The sequence below is a fragment of the Pholcus phalangioides genome, unplaced genomic scaffold (genome assembly GCF_987345545.1).
Source record: "Pholcus phalangioides strain wild (caught in Gottingen) unplaced genomic scaffold, Ppha-v1.0 ptg000008l_1, whole genome shotgun sequence".
NCBI classification, from domain to species: Eukaryota; Metazoa; Arthropoda; class Arachnida; order Araneae; family Pholcidae; genus Pholcus; species Pholcus phalangioides.
In genome coordinates, this window is record NW_028301601.1 from 52,793,152 (window position 1) to 52,812,400 (window position 19,249).

General features: G+C 39.5%; 1 protein-coding gene across 3 annotated transcripts in view; it reads left to right on the forward strand.

Annotated features, from left to right (window-relative positions):
• Window positions 1-19,249, forward strand: part of LOC149084499 (uncharacterized) — a 91,749-nt gene that overhangs the window by 44,129 nt on the left and 28,371 nt on the right. For 2 of the 3 annotated variants that reach the window (XM_089234900.1, XM_089234901.1), the window contains exons 2-5: window positions 8,313-8,378; window positions 9,356-9,450; window positions 18,192-18,290; window positions 18,542-18,626. In XM_089234900.1, the coding sequence (XP_089091026.1) occupies window positions 8,313-8,378; window positions 9,356-9,450; window positions 18,192-18,290; window positions 18,542-18,626 (345 nt within the window). Of the gene's footprint in view, window positions 1-5,891; window positions 6,035-8,312; window positions 8,379-9,355; window positions 9,451-18,191; window positions 18,291-18,541; window positions 18,627-19,249 lie in introns of those variants that run through there. The other variant, XM_089234902.1, reaches the window with a different exon arrangement.

A 19,249-nucleotide genomic window follows, 5' to 3' on the forward strand; every position in this document is an offset into this window, starting at 1 on the left:
AGTTTTATGTAACGCAAGTTGTCATAAACATTAGTAATGCACTGTTTGCGTGGCATTTTATTTGTTGTGTAGATTTTTTTTTCGTTCTACAGCTCCACCTGTGAGTGAAACTTGTACTTTAATTATCAAAAACAAAAACTAGTCCATGATACACACATTTTAATGAAAACCACACCTTTTCATGCTAATTGATTCATTTGTTATTAGTTGTTGTTTTGTTTTTTTATGTGTCCAGGACTTCTCGTCCATCCTGTACATTAAAATTAAGTTATTTAACAAATTAATTGTGGAATTTTAAAAAGTTTAAATCATTCAGAAATATAAAATATTAAAATTTATTAGGTCTATTTTGTCAAGTTTTTGAAATTTTAGCAATTATTTTCATGGATTAATTTGTATTAATATTTATCCTGACTTTACTTCAACATCCTTGAGCCGGATCACCCGGAAAAGCCGTACCGGACTCCTTATTTTTGATTTTTCTCGTAAATTTTATAATGTAAGAACTTGAGAAATATGAGATCGATACCCCCCCCCTCCCCTCCCCTCATCCTTCCGGGCTTATATAGAACCCGTCAGTTCTTTCTGAGAGCCATAATTTCTGATACACAGAATATTCGAAGAAAGAAATTCCATGAAGTTAAAACCTCTCATTAAACGTTTCTTCGGAACTCATTAACCTTCATTTTCAGTCCGGTTAATTCGAGAACCCTTTTATGTAAGATAATTTATAAAAGACTTTATATGTGTGAAGCGGATTTTTGCGAAAGAAACAATTCTTTTATAAAACTTTATTCTTGTCCGAATTGACTCATAATTCTTCTCCTAAAAATATAAATCGTGTTGATCTGTCCTTGATTATCCATCAGCACCGATATTCATTCTCCCTAGAATCAGTACGTCGCGCGTTTATACGTATGTCGTTTTGCAGATCCTCGTTAACGTGCTCAAAGTTGTCATCAATTACTCTTTTATTTTTACGTAGATTCTTTTACCCATTTATTTTTCGTACGTGCAAACATCATTATGACTAATATGGTCTTCCTTTTTCCATATAACTTACTTTTTCTTGAATTTTTGTTTTTCTCCCTCCGACTTCCGCGTCGTGAGTGACCTTGTTGCCCGTCTTTATTCGTTTTTGGTGCACAATCGTCCGTACATATATGCGTATGTCATTCGGAAAGAGTTTGGTAGGTGGTCTCTGGCTGGAATTGAGACGTTATATTGACCGTAATGAGTCCGGTTTATGTATCTTGAACGGGATTTTGATTCCTTCCTCACCATGTGGTTGTTTTTTCTACCTCATAAACATATATTCAATTAACTAATGGTTGATGGCTCCTCATTGGCATATTTGATAATGACAAGCCACGGCATAATAATAATTTTCATATGACATTTAATGTGACTTTGGCGACCTGATGGTGACTGTATATAATTGGCGTAATAATAGTACGACTGGTTCTGTTCTGATTGTTCTCATGTCTGTAATTTTATTCTGGGTGGTATGTGGACTGTGTGATCTACCATACTATAAATGGGCATTGAAATATCGAGTAAAAAAATTATTTTTTCAGCTTAAGCGCCACAGTGGAAAAAGAACAAGGCGTAAATGCGAGCCGATCTCATCGCTAAAAAAAGTTTCGCCACAGAGAGCAACAGGCTCCCAACGGTAGAAATATTCAATCATTAAGCTTCACTCACAATTTTAAATATAGATGCCATCACCTGATCACGCACAACACCAGATACGCACTCAGACTGATCTCGGTTGTCTTTTGCCCATGGCGATCGACCGGAGTTGTGCTCGGTCAGAAAGAAAGAAAATTGAGAGAGGAAAAACTGTTCTGCTCTTTCAAAGTTCAGAAGGAAAAAAAAAAAGGTTTTGTTCAGTGTATAAGCGCCGTAGTTCGTAGTTGTAAGAGGAGGGAAAATTTTTGTATAACGCAAACACCGCAGTTGGAGAAAAGAAAGAAAAGAAAATCCAGAAAAAAATTTTTTCAAAGCAAGCGTCGCAATGGGAAAAACTGTTCAATGCAAGCGTCGCAATCGAAAATTTTTTTTTAACGCAAGTGAAAAAAAATGTTCAATGCAAGCGTCGCAATGGGAAAAACTGTTCAATGCAAGCGTCGCAATGGGAAAAACTGTTCAATGCAAGCGTCGCAATGGGAAAAACTGTTCAATGCAAGCGTCGCAATGGGAAAAACTGTTCAATGCAAGCGTCGCAATGGGAAAAACTGTTCAATGCAAGCGTCGCAATCGAAAAAAAAATGTTCAACGCAAGCGTCGCAATCAGAAAGAAAGTTTTCACGCAAGCGTCGCAATCGAGAAAAATATTTACGCAAGCGTCGCCATCGAAAAAAATTTTTACGCAAGCGTCGCAATCGAAAATTTTTTTTTAACTCAAGTGAAAAAAAAATTTTCAATGCAAGCGTCGCAATGGGAAAAACTGTTCAATGCAAGCGCCGCAATCGAAAAAAAAATGTTCAACGCAAGCGTCGCAATCGAGAAAACAAGAAAAGCATTTTATGCAACAAAAGCAAAAACAGTCGAAAAACACACTCGTATTTTTTTCTTTTTTTTTTTTTGAACGTAAACACAGCATTAAAAAAACCACCGAGATTTTTTGCGCCACAGTCGAAAAAACATTTGAAAAAATTGCAGTATCACCTGAAAAAAAAGTCGATAAAATATTTACTAGCGTAAACGCCGCAATAGAAAAAAAAACTTTTTTTGACTAAACACAGCAGTTTTTTTTTTTGGAAATCATCAAAAACTTCTCTGTTCAAAGTAAGCGTCGGGTCTATGCGTTGTCAAAAAAAGTTAAACGTGCAAAACTCTGCAATTTTTTCCAGGATAAAATTCAACTTCATTGCAATTTCGATGCATTTAATGTCTTCAATCCTCCAAAATTATGTTCTAAAAAACGTAAACGACGCGGCCGAAAAATACGGTAGACGGTATTTTGAAAACATTATATATATTACCAAGGCCAGGTTTGAATAAAGCAGATTCTCGATAATCCGGCCGTTCATTAATCCGGCCATCCTGTAATCCGGCTGGCTTTCTTCGAGCATAGAAGGGGAAAACATGTCACTGTATGTCTGTGCACAGTAGTTTATTGCATTTAAATGTACTTTTTCAATTTACTTCCAGTAATCCAGCGATTTCGATAATCCGGCACACTATGGTCTGATATGTGCCGGATTAGCGGGAGTCTACTGTATTTCTAAACATCTAATTTTCAAACTTTTACCTTGTTTCTGAAACGAGGGAAGTGTGACTACTTCGAGCAGGATTGTTTAGTCGATGACTGTTTTGTGTTTTTATTGATGGCGTATCATTTGAGATTCGATATAGAAGGAACAAAGTTCATGGGGTTTTTTTTCGTCCATATCTTCTATAATATTTGCGTCCTGTTCTTTGGGTTCCTCAAGGGCTGCTTACATGGGTTCGTGTTTCCTCGTCGTGGTTTTGCGGTCAGAGATTTCGTTCCTGTGATTGACTGTTGTTCTTCATCATTAATGAGAGTTTCTTTCATCACCCATGTTCGTTGTTTTCCGTCGTCCTCCGAGATTCTCCCATTGGTGTTAAAAAGTAAGTTGAACGAAATGGTTTTCTATCATTCTCTTGCATAAGTCTTTTATGAAAGTCAAGTTTCGAGGCTTTTCTTTGCATTCAAATAATTCGGTCGGATATGAGTACTTGGATTCGTGGAGAATTTTCTGAAATTCTCAGGGCCCCTACACCCAATTGTACATTTTCCTCCCCATCACCCATATGATTTCCTCATGGACCCCCCCCCCCCCATCTTATTCAGAGCCCTCCACCCTCATCCAAGAACAAAATCCCTTCGACTTATTGAGTTCATTTCTTGAGAAATTTATAGTGAAAAAAACAACTGTAAATAAGGTCAATCTCCAAACTCCTAGGCTGGATTTCAATGATGGTTTTTGTGAGTGTTCTATGCTGGGTCTTCTCAACATCATGGGGCCTCAAGAAAGAGGATGTTCTGGCTCCCTAGAGTTTTCTAGAAACCCATTTGCTGAAAGTTAATACCAAAGGCATATCTACAATTTAAACTCATAAATTTAAGCACCAGATCATATGAAGTTCCTTTATAGACATGAGGCCAACTGGACATGCATGCGTTTTAATGGTCCTGGTTTTATGAGCAGTTCTGATGAATTTTGAAAATCACACTTTTTACCACAACTTTTTTTCCCACTATCATATTTTAGTAGAATATATAGTCTCATATATCTTCACATCTAAGACTTTTTTACAGCTCTCTCATCCTTAGCTACCTATCAATTCTCATCTTCCATTTCATTTCTACCCGTGGCCTCTTTAAAATATAGCAGTACCGTTAGGGGGGGGGGGATCATATGGCCACAGGTTGCCCCCTCCAGGAGGTGAACGCTTTCTTTTTCTTTCTTTCAAACCGAGCACAACTCAGGTCTATCACCATCTACGTGCGGTTTACTACCTAGTGAGTTGTGCCGGAAGTGTAACTGTGTGTGTACCTAACAGTCTGAGTGCGTATGTAGTTTTGTGTTTGATTTTTTTTCAGTGCTGCCATCTATATTTCAGAAGTGAAGTGAGCGATGTGTTATGATTGAATTACATTTGTACTGTTTGTAGGTCTGTTGCTCTCTGTGGAGAGACTTTTTAAAGGGGAAGATCGGCTCGCAAGGGGGTGACCGCTGCTCTACCCCACTCCTTAAAGTCTTTCTAAACCCAGTTCGAAGACGTGCAGTGTAGTCCAGTGGTGAAGGTATCTCTGACTCACATCCCGATGATGACCCAGGTTCGAATCCCAGTGACGTGTATTCCAGTGATTGACTGAGCAGGTTCCTGCCTAGACCTCTGTAAGTTCCCTTCTTACAGGGGTCAGGCTCATTCTGAATAAGTTTCCAAGAAATTCCATCCTAAAGACTCAGTTCTGAAGCCCTTTATAAAATTTAAACTAATTAAATATGAATAATGATTTCCCAAATAAGGACGAAGAGGATGTTTCAGAATATAATTCCTTGTATTCCATATATAATTCCTTGTTGGGCATATGCCAAACAAGGTTGTTCAATGAATGGTTGCATGGCAAACAAGTTCTGAGAAGGAACCCTTCGTGTACAGGGCCGCAACTAAAAACGAAAATCGGAAATTCACTGTCACCTAGGCATAGGCTTACGCAGAATTTTCTCGAGGGGAGGGGGTTCCAATTTTTCTTCTTCTGAGGGTTTTTTTTTATGTTTTTTCCTGCAAAAACAACAGCATTATAATCTCGGCTTGGGGGGGGGGAGGGGGGTGTAGGACCCAACCCTCCCTTTTGCGTACGCCAATGCACCTATGACAAGAGTCCATTTTGGCGCCTAATGGGCTCATTTTTCCTCCGTCTTCACCGCGTTGTAAAGAAATTCCCTGTGCCAGACTCCCATGCATATTGGATCATGAAAAAATAATTCATTTCGTTTCTAGGAACCTCCAAGTGAAACCGCATGTCCAATTTTAATGCACTGATGTCGTGTTTTTTCTTTAAACATTTAAAAACAGGACGATTGGGAAATCGAAAATGAAACTAATTGCTACAGCTCAGTTGCATGCTGCATCTCTGAATCTCGATCCGCTGCGTACAAACTTCTGATATTATAATCTGGTTACTATTTGTCACCATCGTTCGTACAGAACCAGGAAAACTCTCTCGATAATCCTTTGAAGAAGAATAAAAGTCACGTGATTTCTTTTCCGAACCCAATCGTCACCTCTTTTCTTAGGATGACATCATCTTTATGGTTCGCAACCGGTTTTACCTTTTTTTTTGTGTGAAGATTTTCTTTCATTTTCAACTAAAGTTCTCCTCCCCGTGTTTGTAATGGGACAGGAATGTTTGGATGGATGCCTTTTCTTTTTTCTGTGTGTTATTGGAACAGCACGTGCTTGACGAGTACTCACTGTACTGAGAAATTTTAGTGAAAGGTTCTGTGAGGAAAAATAAGAAATTCCTTTGGATATGAAATTTCATTCGGTCAGTAAGGTATGGAAAGAAATTTCTTTCTTACGTACGGTTTCTTTCATTTTTTTTTTTTGAGGCTTAAGGTGATATTTATAGGTTATATATCAATTGCATTTTAATATTTTTATTTCAATCAGTTGTGGCTTAATTTTTTTAGATGCAAATTCAGATGTGATTTAGGTGAAAATTCAGATGTAATTTGGATATAGATTCAAATAGAGAGAGTACGATAATTTAGATGCAAATTAAGATTTAACGTAGATTAGAATTCTGACTTAATTTGGATGCTTAATTAGATGCAAATTCGGATGCAATTTAGATGCAAAATCAGATGTAATCTAGAGAATTACATCTCTTTGGCATAATTGATAACAGTTCAGCGATGCAAATTCAGATGTAATTTGGATGCAAATTCAGATGTAATTTGGATGCAAATTCAGATGTAATTTGGATGCAAATTCAGATGTAATTTGGATGCAAATTCAGATGTAATTTGGATGCAAATTCAGATGTAATTTGGATGCAAATTCAGATATAAATTAGATATAATCATACACATATTGAAAAATTAAAATACTCCAAAATAGTTTAAAATTACGTACCATATATGATTATGGGGTAAAAATACAATGGGATGAAAATTACGTTGGTCTTCGAAAAAAGACGTCTGGTTCCGGGTCAAACATCCAGCCCCCCCCCCCTCCCAAAGGTGGGGTTGACAAGGCTTCGGGGTCCTTGGACGATAATTATCATTTTCTGTTTCTTCACACGATAAATTTACTGTACATGGGCCCCCGTAGAAGGACGTGGGGTCCATGCAAACACCCCCCCCCCAACAACAAGTTATTGAATATTCTTATTACTACTCATTTTTAGGAGTTTTAATACGTGAACTGGGCTCAACCACGTGCGACTAGGCATTCGATTATTAATTATTTAATTGGCTATGGTTCAACGGAGCACCAAAAATCAATTACTTTTCCGTTGAGACACGGCCCTATGTGAGAGCATGTTTAAAATTTTGTTCTTGGAATGCGTATTCTTTCCTAGATGCAATTGAAATGCTCAAATATTTCCATACTTTGTGAAATTTGATTATCGTAAAATACATATGTAAGATTCTTTTCTTATATATTTGTTTTGTGTAAATAGTTATATTTGAAATTCTATACTCGCATCTAAATTTTAGATGCAAAAGATGTTTATGTTTTAATATTTATGCGTCTGGGTTTCTCCGCATATAAACAACATGGAAATATTGGATTTTTTTTTCATATTATACTAAAAAAAGTCAAATTTATTCCATGTTTTGCATGTTGTTGATGTACATTTTTTTTTTCTATTAAGATTCAGTTTTGTTACGATGTAATTGTATTATAGTATGACTAATACAATTTTACGTGAAATAAAGTTACATCACATCAAAATGCGATTATGTATGCAAAACAATATGCAATTTTTGAATTACAAAAAATTTTAAAGTGCAATATCAGATGTGAATTAGTGAGTAATCAGCAAAATGCTAATCGAAGCGCAAAATAAAAGGCGCAATTCCATATGCGAAATAAGATGTTAATTGAGGTCTAAAATAAGTGATGCAGATAAAATTTCAATTACAAGATTTCTACAAAAGCGTAATTGTGATACTAATGAAAGTATAATTAAAATGAAAATGTATATTGAAGTGTATCTTGATTTACAAATTGAAGCTTATCCTAATTTGCAAATTAAACTATGGCTTAGATACTATCTAAAGTGTAAAATAATATGGAAAATAACAAGATGCAAATTGAAGTATAACTAATGTGCAAATGAAAGTGTAATTAATGTGCAAATCAAAGTGTAATTATGATGCAAAGTGAAATGTAATTGAGATGCAAATCGAAACGTATCTTTACTCACAAATTAAAGTATGACTTAGATACTATTTAAAGTGTAATTAAGATGCAAATTAAAGTATTGTATGGCTTAATTTGCAAATTAAAATATGATTTGAATGAATACTAATCAAAGTATAAAAAAGATTAAAAACAAATGTAAATGAAAGTGTGATGTAAATTCAGATATAGTTTTTCGATGCGAATTCAGATGTAATTTAGATGTCAATTCCGATGTAATTTAGATGTCAATTCCGATGTAATTTAGATGTCAATTCCGATGTAATTTAGATGTCAATTCCGATGTAATTATACGCACTGCTCAAATACGATTATGTTCTGTATTATGGTAATTTGAACGAAGTATAGTTATCTGAACAACGATTTTTTTAAATAGAAATATTTATCTTTTCTATTTCTAGATGTCCGAAGGAAGACAGACTCAGATAGTCCTATTAGATGACTTCCGCCTGGACATCCTCGTTAAGGTAAGTACGGAAGTTGCTCGAGACTTCGTTCAATTCGTACATTTATTCTCGGAATCAGCTGATGTGGTCGAGGTAATAATTTGTTAATGGAACCGTTAATTACAGGCCGATATCGGTCTGTATCCCCTTACATCATATGAATTGTAATTTTGGCCTCATCTCCGGACGCACTAGAAAAATTTCTATTGGCAAACTGAATGTTAATATGCTACATGATAATAGTACAGGGTGGGCAAAAAGTCCGTAGAAACTTTAAAAATGAACAAAATCCGGAAAAATAACCGAAATAAAAAACGGTTTGCAGGGTTAGCATCGCTAGGTCACAGTAATTTTTTTAAGATAGGAAAAACTATAAAAAAACAGCCGATAGGTGGCGCTGACGTACACAAGCCAAAGAAAATAACGAACAGAATGCCTCCAAATCGTTTATTACTGCAGTATGCGTTCCACATGACCACCACCACAGGGGTGACTTCGGTGAAAATATGCAAATGAGACGGTTATTAGAACTTGCGCTCCTAATCCACAATCAGTTCACCGTTGTAAACCGTGTATGTAGACCTGCTGCACTCTGTCATTACTGGATTTGTGACTCGCCTGCAATATGTTATCCCTTGCTTGAGGTGGTGGTCGTGTGGAACACATATTGCTAAAATAAATGATTTGGAGGCATTCTGTTCGTTAATTTGCGTATCTTTTCTTTGACTTGTGTACGTCAGCGCCACTTATCGGCAGTTTTGAGGGGTTTTTCCTGTATTAAAAAAATATATATTTCCGTGACCTTAGCGATGCTAACCCTGCAAACCATTTTTTATTTCTGTTATTTTTCCGGTTTTTATGAATTTTTAAAGTTTCTACGGACTTTTTGCCCACCCTGTATTTTTAGCTTGTACAGAACAGCAATTTGTACGACTATTTTTAAACTTATTGCAGTTCTCACTCTGGGTGTATTAATTTTCGTTGTTTTCTTCTTGCAGCCAAAGCTTTATGCTGGTGAGCTTCTAGATATCGTTGCCTCTCATTTTATCCTGAAAGAAAAAGAGTACTTTGGACTGTCTTACATTGACGATACGTAAGTTTGTTTTGGTTTCATTATATGTGTCTAGATAAGATTTGCCGTGGAATGTGAAGCAACTACATATCCCATCAAGAGCAGACTCGTCGATATGAAGAAAATGTTGGGGGGGGGGGGCGACTGAAAGTTGCCGGTCGTCCCGTATATACGGGACTCAAGTGCGTACGCAGGAGACATAGATGTTGGAACCTAGGAGCTGTGGCCATTTGAGACCCTCCAATAAATTTTGTAATCGGGCTGAACCCCTTCCCCCCCGCCCCACATAATAATTCCTGAAAAAAAAACAATGCAATGCTGCACCTTCCCTATCCTGCGAACGCTCTTGAATCTCGTATATATATAACCCCCTCCCAATGTTTACTTCATGTCGGAAGGGGAAGGGTGCGTTGCACGGTATATTCATTAATTATTGGAGAGGGTGTGAAAGCTCAAATAGCCTCAGCTCCCAGGTTCTGGCGCCCATCGAGAGGAAGAAGCTTTTTTCCACATAAAGTCGTTTTGATGTGACTACGTAAGCTACGACCTACAGCGACATCCCGAAGAAAACAATTACTGTGCGTATGTAAACTTGAACATTCAATAAATGAAGGATACTACTTTCAGAAATGCCTGTATCAGCACTCGTTTGGCATCATTCAGCACTCGTCATTCAGCACTCGTTTGACATCATTCAGCACTCGTTCGACATCATTCAGCACTCGTTTGGCATCATTTATATCAGACACGAGGATACGAGTCCATCAATAATTTCTTTCTCATAGGTACGATATTCCGCTCACCTAAGGAAGGCTTCAGGGAGCCTCACCATAAGGACAAAATATTTCGGGAGTTGTTGAAGGGAACCCACACTACTCATGCGATGAAAATCGGAGCTCCTGGATGGAAAGAGGCCCTTGGGTGCCTACTGCACGGATGCCTCGTTTGCGGAGGATTTCTCACGAAGGCGGTTGCCCAGGAAATGGGAGAGGTGATAATCTGACAGGTCCAGGGCACACTATAAAACAATTTATTGTGGGGCCTCCAGTGAAAAATCTGATCGGGGGCCCATTAAAGCTCTTGCCATCGGCCCCTCCTACATCCAGGGGAATACGATGAAAGAAATAGCCTCTCTCTCTCTCTTTCCTGGATCTAACGGCAACGGATTATCACTTCTTTCATTCTCTAGACATGGGGAGGAGGAGGGGTCTTCAGCGCATGGCCCGCGGGACACTTGAGGCTGGTTGGAAGTGCCTTGCTTACTCTCGAAAATTTTAATCCGATCTCATTTTCCTGTGGCCTTCAATGCACTTGAGGGTCCCCAAGCCGTGCTCGAATGCGCCCATGTGTTAAGACGGCACTGTCTCTCTCTCTGTGATGATTATGCGAAAATCCAATCACATTGATCCCAAAGATGGAGATGATAATAATTGAAAAAACCAGGAAATAGTGAGAAAAAAGTAATCGTGACAATTGGGCTTTGAATACGCCATTACACACACGCTAAGGACCTGAATGAAAACACAGCTGTCCCAGAAAAAGAAAAATAGAAGCATAAATACGTGATGGAAGGGGAGTTTCTACGCCACTGATGATGATCTATGTACGTACCATTAAATTACACGCTTTGCTACATATCCCTTCCTGTCGGTAGGAGGCGCGCATGACCGGTGACGTCACGGAAACGTGATGAGTCACAGGAAACGGGATAAACGATGTGTGTAAATACTACTTATTTATACGGTTATCCTAAAACTGTTTCATTCTAGAAGTGAGAATCGAGTAGGGGGGGGGGGGGAGTGGTAACACCCTATATATAGGATAAGCGACAGCTGTCTCAAGGTTCCATTCCACTTTCAACCTTTTCAAAGCCAAGCTGCTAATCTATTGATTGTCTGAAGATAAGGAAATGATAATTTAGGGGCGAAAGAAAGGTTCTCTCCATACATCCCTTGTAAGATATCAGACATAAGCAGTCTGATTGAGATGCTATCAGCACTTTCCAGCTCCTAAAAGTGACTTTAACGCTAGTCGCGCTTGCAGGATGCAACCAAAACAAATTTTGATGGTCGGAAACAAAAAACAGTGCACAGCCAATGTCACATAGGGTTAGCCCTCAAAGTAGCCCCCCCCCCATCAGAATCCAGCACCTTGTGCTGTACAAGGATGTAGCTGGGGGGGGGGGGGACTTGGTAGCCTGGGTCCCCCCCCCCTCCCGAAATATGAGAAACTGACCGAGAAAAGGGGAAAAAGATGGCCAAAGCTATTGTTGTATCACTTTGGTCCCGCCCTCGAACGAAATTTCTGGCTACGGGTCTGCTAATGTATCTTCTTCAGTTGGGCATTGTCCTAGCGGTAAAAAAAAACTGATCTTGGACGCAAAGAAGGCTGCCTGCCGCAAGTTCGCCTCGTTCACGAAGGGCTCGAAACCTACATGCCCAATCTATGGCCCGCGGGCCAGATGTATCTCCCGAAGTCGTCTGATGTGCTCCCGTGACCTCAAACATAGTTTTGTAAAAATTAACTCAGCGGCACTTTCTCAGGTCACTTAAGTGACCCACGGTGCAGTTCACGTAACCTAAGCCCGCGACACATTTACAGATCACTTAAGTGACCTGCGACCCATTTCAAGATCATTCCAGGGGCCTGCGACATGTTTACAGATCAATCCACATAGTTTATAGAGCACTTAATTGATCCGCGGCAAAATTCCAGATCAATCAAGTAATCCACGACACATTTACACATCACTTGAGTGATCCGCCGCACATCTACAGATCACTCAAGCGATCATTTACAGATAGCTTAAGTGGCTCGCGACACAGTTCCTGGCACGAAAGTGACCCGATGCATATCACATCTACAGGTGAAGTGATCAAAATCACTCAAGTTGCCTGCGACACGCTTTCAAACCAATGGAGTGGCCAGCCCTCTCCCAAAGGTTGAACACCCTTGGCTCTTAAAACGAATGGTGTCTAGAGACGGTGTCACATGATACTCTTAATACGGCCCTGTTACCCACTTCGATAATAGCCTGGACTCAAGTGGCTTTGCTTAGAACCCCCCCCCCCCCCGTAAACCGTTAATACACCTCTGGGCTCACCCGTGCACAGTCCGGGGATGGGCTTCTTATAATTTCGCAAATGGTGTTAGACTTGGGGGGCGGGGGCCTTGCTCGGCCCGGAACAACGAAACTGTCAAGTACACACACACACCACAAACATGCTTCTGAAAACCATTTCATTTCATACCGTGCACCGCCCAGGCTCTAACGACCACTGCCAATTTTAGCCATTGTTGACCCCCCCCCCCCCCCCGTCAGCAAAATTTCGTCAGCAGCTTAGAATATTTCATAGCTTCAAAAAGGGGAGGTTGATGACGTAAGCAACCTTCAATCCCCCCTCATCAAAAGTCAGCAAATCCGAAACCCCCTCCCCCCGATGCTGACGTAATATTTTAATGACCCCTTATACAAAATTTATGTCTATGAGCAGCTCTTATTATGTCTTTGTAGCTCTAATGAGCCCTTTGTTGTTTTCTGTGTCCTGGAGCCAGGTCCTGGACCCACCACGTCTTCCCTTCCAGGCTTGGTGGCTCGAGTGAGTCCTCTGCCGTGCCGTGCCAGGTCCTGGACAACGCCTTTCCTTCTACGCTTGGCCCCCTGAAAACCATGAAGAAACCTGAAACCATGGGCCTTCTTCACGCACGGGCTCAGCTGGACAGGGCCTGGGAGTGGGGAGTGGGTGCCTCAAGTACATTGGAGGTCCTCGTGATAATCAGATTTAGTAATATAGTTTTCGATTTTGAGCATGTGAATGTGTTGGTAGGCACTTTCAGCTAAGGGTGTGTGTGGGGGGGGGGCATAAATTCACTTCGCCCGGAAGCCCCTGGTGCTGTTAAGACTGCCTTGGAGGGAGAGAGAAACAATTTGAGGTCATTTTAAAGCCATTAAAAATCGTTTAATTCGCGAAGGGGGCATCGAGTTTCATGGGGTGGGGGGTGGAACTCCCATCGCAAATCCTGCTGATGAATCGCGTACATTAAAGCGCGATTTGTGATTCATTTGCTATTATTATTATTCTTGAGGCTATGAATGGAATGGCATCAAATGTCTCGATAATATGGCATTTGAAGCTACTGAGGCATCTTTCTATCTCTTGAGGCAATAAAAAAAAAGGAAGTTATAAATGCGAGGAGGAAGGTCTCAAAAGAAAAAAGAAGCCGAGTATGTGCATAACAGGGATCTGATTCATTAGAAAGCATTAACGCAGTCTATTTTTGGACAAGGAAAAGACCACCAGTGGTCGGAAGTTGGTTAGTGGTGGTGTTCTGAGGTCATTGTAATAGGCTGTGTTACTAATACCCCTTTCGGAAGTTTTGAGTTTCATCTGCCGCCATCATGTAAGTGAGTCATCATGTTCAGATGTTACACCACCAAAATGTATCTACAGTGTATCCTTATCCTTTTATCCTTGACAGAAGGTGTATCTACAGTGTACCCTTATCCTTGATAGAAGGTATCGCGCTTTCATGAAATACCACTGTTAGAATTCCAGTGTATCCTGCAACAGTGTATCCTTATCCTTGATAGAAGGTATCGCGCTTTCATGAAATACCACTGTTAGAATTCCAGTGTATCCTGCAACAGTGTATCCTTATCCTTGATAGAAGGTATCGCGCTTTCATGAAATACCACTGTTAGAATTCCAGTGTATCCTGCAACAGTGTATCCTTATCCTTGATAGAAGGTATCGCGCTTTCATGAAATACCACTGTTAGAATTCCAGTGTATCCTGCAACAAAATGAGTTCCCTAATTTTTTTTTCTTTCCTACATGCTTCTGGTATGTTCATTCTGTAGTCGTAGGCATACCAACTTCTAACTAACAGCGTGCGCGAGATTGATATGTTCATTCATAAGAAGATACTTATCGAGTGTTGCAGGACAGTGTCGTAACCACATACTACGTGTTGCGTGTGGATAAGTAGTGGAGGGGTTCTCAACAATCCCTCAGCCGCGACCCCAAAATCAGCAACAAGATCATCTTCGCGATACATGGGGGGGGCTGTTCGTTTTTCGAAATTAGTGGAACCAGTGACGCAATAAGCGCATTCGTAACAGGACTACTCATACAGGAAGCCCCTGCCAACCAAGTTTGTATCGTGACCCATAACTCAAGAATCCCTGGCTGTGAATCGATTTTTACGACTCGTCAAGGAAGCCTCTGCGAATAAAGTCTTGGTCAGGACCACAGAGTTAGAATAATACTTATAGACTACATATCTTTAGTCTATGATCAGGACCCATAGCTGAACAATCCCTAAGTGGATTTGTATGACCCATCTTGAAAGCTCCTGCGAATTAAGTTTTGGACGTAGTCCATAGCTCAAGAATCCCTGACAGTAAGTGGATTTGTACGATTCATGTCGGACGACCCTCTGACCCAAAGGTTACGAACCGCTTAAGTGATGTAAGGTCTTGTGAAAATCTTCTATATAGCGTTATCCAGGGACAGCCCTAGGGCTGTGCAATCCGTACGGCCATACGAAATCAATACCTTGGAACAGGCCCGGAACTAGAAGGGGGGGGGGGAGCAACTGCCCCGGGTGGCAAAATTCGAAACATTTTACCGTGGCAAAATGTTGGCCGCGGTTGGCAAAAGTCCTAGTTACGACCCTGTGCTGAGGCACCCCCGGCCACTGTACGGGGGCAACCTTCATTACCCGGAATATTGGTGATTCTTGGTTTGAAGAAGTGCAAGTCTGGTGCAACGCCCAGAGTCTGCGTAGCTTAGTCCAAGGGTTTCCAACGTAGTTTCTCGCGGAAACCTTAATTGTTATATGGCTGTTCCGCGAAATCTTTGACGATACTGAGGCTGTTCTACGGAACAGAAACAAATATTTAAATATTTCTCTAAAAAACACAGTATGTCTCTACTGTCATCTCAACAGCATCATAGCCCCAGGGCAAAATGAAAAAGGGCTTAGGCACCCACCTCTTAATCTGGGGAGTACGCAGACCTTTGGAGGGAGTACAAAAAGCTTGAGGGGTATATCGTTGTGCCAGATTTTATATATCAGCCCAGGGCTAACATGGCCCTCCTCCTAATCAGATCATGGCCTGCCGTTCTGTCTCAATGAAGCGATTTCAGCAGGTGGTCGAAGACCTGGCACATGCTGGGAAATGTGTGTGTGTGCTGTGAACCTAATGCGAATCTTGTTTCTGTGTGATGCTTGTTATAGTGCTACCATCAATTTTTCCAACTATGGTTGAAGTGTAACGATTGAATAATTGTATCATTTTGTAGACCGGTTGCTGTCTGTGGCGAGACTTTTTAACGGGGAGATCGGCTCGCATTCGCGCCTCGAAATTAGTAACCACAGAAAATCAACTTCAGTCGTGCACCCCCGTGAACCCGAGTTGATTCGTATTTTTTTTTCACGCTATAAATTCAAAATGGAGGGGTGAAGAGTCGGGAGGGGGCCACCAAAGATCTCAGCCTAGTAACCCTACTGCATGATGTGGTGGGCAATTAGGTCTCCGTGCAGTGCCTGATTTAACTCGTGATTGCGACTCACGAGGTTGGGCCCTGTCTTCCTATTGGGAGGCATTTGACAAATCAAGAGCTTTAATTATAACCAGAAGAAAGTTCCCGTTCAAGAACCCTGACATGTTTTAACTGAACTAATCATGATGCTAACACATTGAATCATAGGGTGCTCATCTGTGTTGTCGGTGAATATCTCCCACGTACGAAATCAAGTATCTATCCTCAATGGTTAGAGTGAGCACCATGACCCCGACAAGAGTAGGGCTGGCAGGGACAAACCTCATTACTATATATTTTTCTCCACACTATAATCACAATACAGAGGTGGCCCCAACAAACATCTCGGTGTGGGAGGGCAGGTACAGGATGGCGGGGGGGGGGGAGCATGATAAGCACCGAGAGGCTCTCGGTGAAAGGAAAATTTTAATTCCTACATGAAATGTGCCCTCTGACTTCATTTCATTTTCATATGGGAGGCATATTGTCTTTTATTCCACCTGTTCTGACTTGTTTCTCTGCGCACAGAATTTTGATATCTGCAGATTAAAAAAAATAACATGCTACCTCATACAATATAGGGAATTGTTTTCTGCGCAGCAAAAACATTCTAGAAAAGCGGAAGCATTCTCAGACTCCGGACGTCCATATTTTGTAATTTTAGTCACCATGAAAAAATGGTGCCATTTCTTGGTCCCTTTTTGTCTATAACCAACAAACGGATAAAAATAAAAATTTTATCAGCCAAAACATGCCTTTTCTAGAAAATAATCTATAGAGTACAGTACGTATTATATTGCAAAACACATTAAACTGAAGAACACCTTCTGCCACCTATCAAATAAAAAACACAACTATTTCTGATTCGAATTGGTGACTGCTTTTCGATTAATGTGTTGCATGGAAAAAAAAATACACAGTATTATATTAGTAAATGGTTTATAAATAATAATATTAATTAAAATATTAAGTTTGTTATAAAAATTTTAACAGTTGATATTTGTGAGCAGCAAAATAACGTTAGTAAAACTCGCAAAGGAATGGCCACAATGGCTTCCTGTGACTAATCGAAAAAGTGTTAACCATAATGAAAATGTTTTAGTTCGTTACCTTTTTCGATTACAATCATAGGAAGCCAATGTGGCCATTTCTTTGCATCTATTATTAACGTTGTTTTGCTACTCACAAACATCAACTGTTAAAATTTTTATAACAAACTTAATATTTTAATTAATATTATTACTTAAAAAGTATTTACTAATATGACACTGTATTGTTTTTTTCATAAAATACATTAATCAGTAACCAATTCGAATCATAACAGTTGTGTTTTTTATTTGATAGGTAGCAGAAGATATTCTCCAGTTTAATGATGTTTTGCAATCTATAGGTTATTTTCTAAAAAGGCATGTTTTGGCCGTTTGTTGGTTACGGACAAAAGTGAATGAGAAAGGCATCATTTTTTCATGGTGAACAAAATTACAAAATATGGACGTTTAAACCGAGAATAACTGAGAATCAATGTGTTGTCCGGAAAAAGTAATTTATAGAGTTATTTCACTACTCCCCAAAATTTTAAGGAATAATTTTGTGAAAAGAGGGTTTTCTCCCCTGAAAAACAGAGAAATAACTCTATTAAAGAAAGCGGAATTTTCACTCCTCAACAAAATTTAGAGAAGTAAAATTGAATTTTGATGCGTGAATCAATGCATCTTGATACGTATTGGCGAACACTGCTGAGGATGCTTCCGTGTATACAGAGTTTTTTGCTAAGCAGAAAAAAAAATCTCCCATATTGTATGCGGTAGCAAGATACTTGTTTCACTTCACAAAAAAGAGATATCGAAATTCTGTTCGCAGAGAAACAACGGGTCTGTACGGATGAAATTAAAAAGAGTGCGCGCATTATAAAAATAAGTTAAAAGGATCCTTGGTACCCACCAATGAAATAAAACTTTTTATTCAGCTCAGCATGATTTTTTAAGCAGACTGATGTTTAGTGTTTTATTAAATGCATGTTTGCTCTTGTTGGCAATTAAATTTCTGTACCTAGTAGCGGCGTTGTTTTTTATGCAAATATGCACATTGGCGTATGATATATGAAATTGACATTAAGGTGTGAAACAATTATTCAATACTGAATACATATTTTCTTTGACTTGAAGTAAAAACCAGTGTTTTTTTGTGCTAACTGTCTATTCATCTTTTTTTACAGTGGGCACCACAATTGGTTACAGCTAGAGAGGAGGGTCCTGGAACATGATTTCCCAAAGAAATCTTCTCAATCCACGTTAATGCTGTTCTTCAGGATCAAGTAATGTTATTAGTCTGATTATTATTTCTTCCAATCGTTATTTTACATGTAACTGAAAATTCTATAATTCAGAGAATTTTAGTCCAGTTTATATTTATTTTTACTTCTCGTATCCAATGTACATATTTTTACTTGAATTCATCCATTCGAAATTGCAATTTGGATTCGATCTTGAAAATTTTATGGGAAGATTGCCCGATCTATATTAAATGTATGTATCTTTTGTAATGCATACATTACATCTTTTGTAGGTATTTCGTGGAAAGCATAACTCAACTGCGAGACAATGCGACGGTCGAAGCCTTTTACCTGCAAGCGCAATCTCTTGTTTACCAGGTATGTATTACTTAGCTCTGATTCCCAGTCTTAACATTTCTATCATACAATGTCTCAATCACAATAGAGTTGATAGTGTACTTCAAGACATACAGTTTTAGCAAAGGAACCTAGAGTTTCAATTGACTTCTTTTCGGTAAACGCATGTAAACAGACAATTTAACAGAGTGTCTACCACATACCCAAAGGAAAATTCATGATGACTTTTCCATGATTTATTTGGTGACATTGGTGACTCAACACTCGTTATTTGGTGACATCATTAGCAATCTAACACTCCTTATTTGGCAACGTTGGTGATTTAATACTCGATTTTTAGTGGCAATTGGCAAATTAACACTCGTTATTTGGCGAAGTTCCTCTTTTACTCACGAAATGTTTCGTCCAGATTTGGCGCAGTGACGATCGGTATTAAAAATCTCGGTTGTTTCTGCTGCTCCGTGATATCTTGTTCTTATGAAACGGAAATCGACTCGTATTCGCACGTTGAAGTCCGAAAATTAGAGGAAACATATCTTCAGCCGACCACCACTGCGCGATCGCGGGTATCTATCGAGCTTTCGCGATGGGAAGCCCGACAAAGAGCTATGATTTTCGAAGATGAAATCGAGCGCGGGAATTTC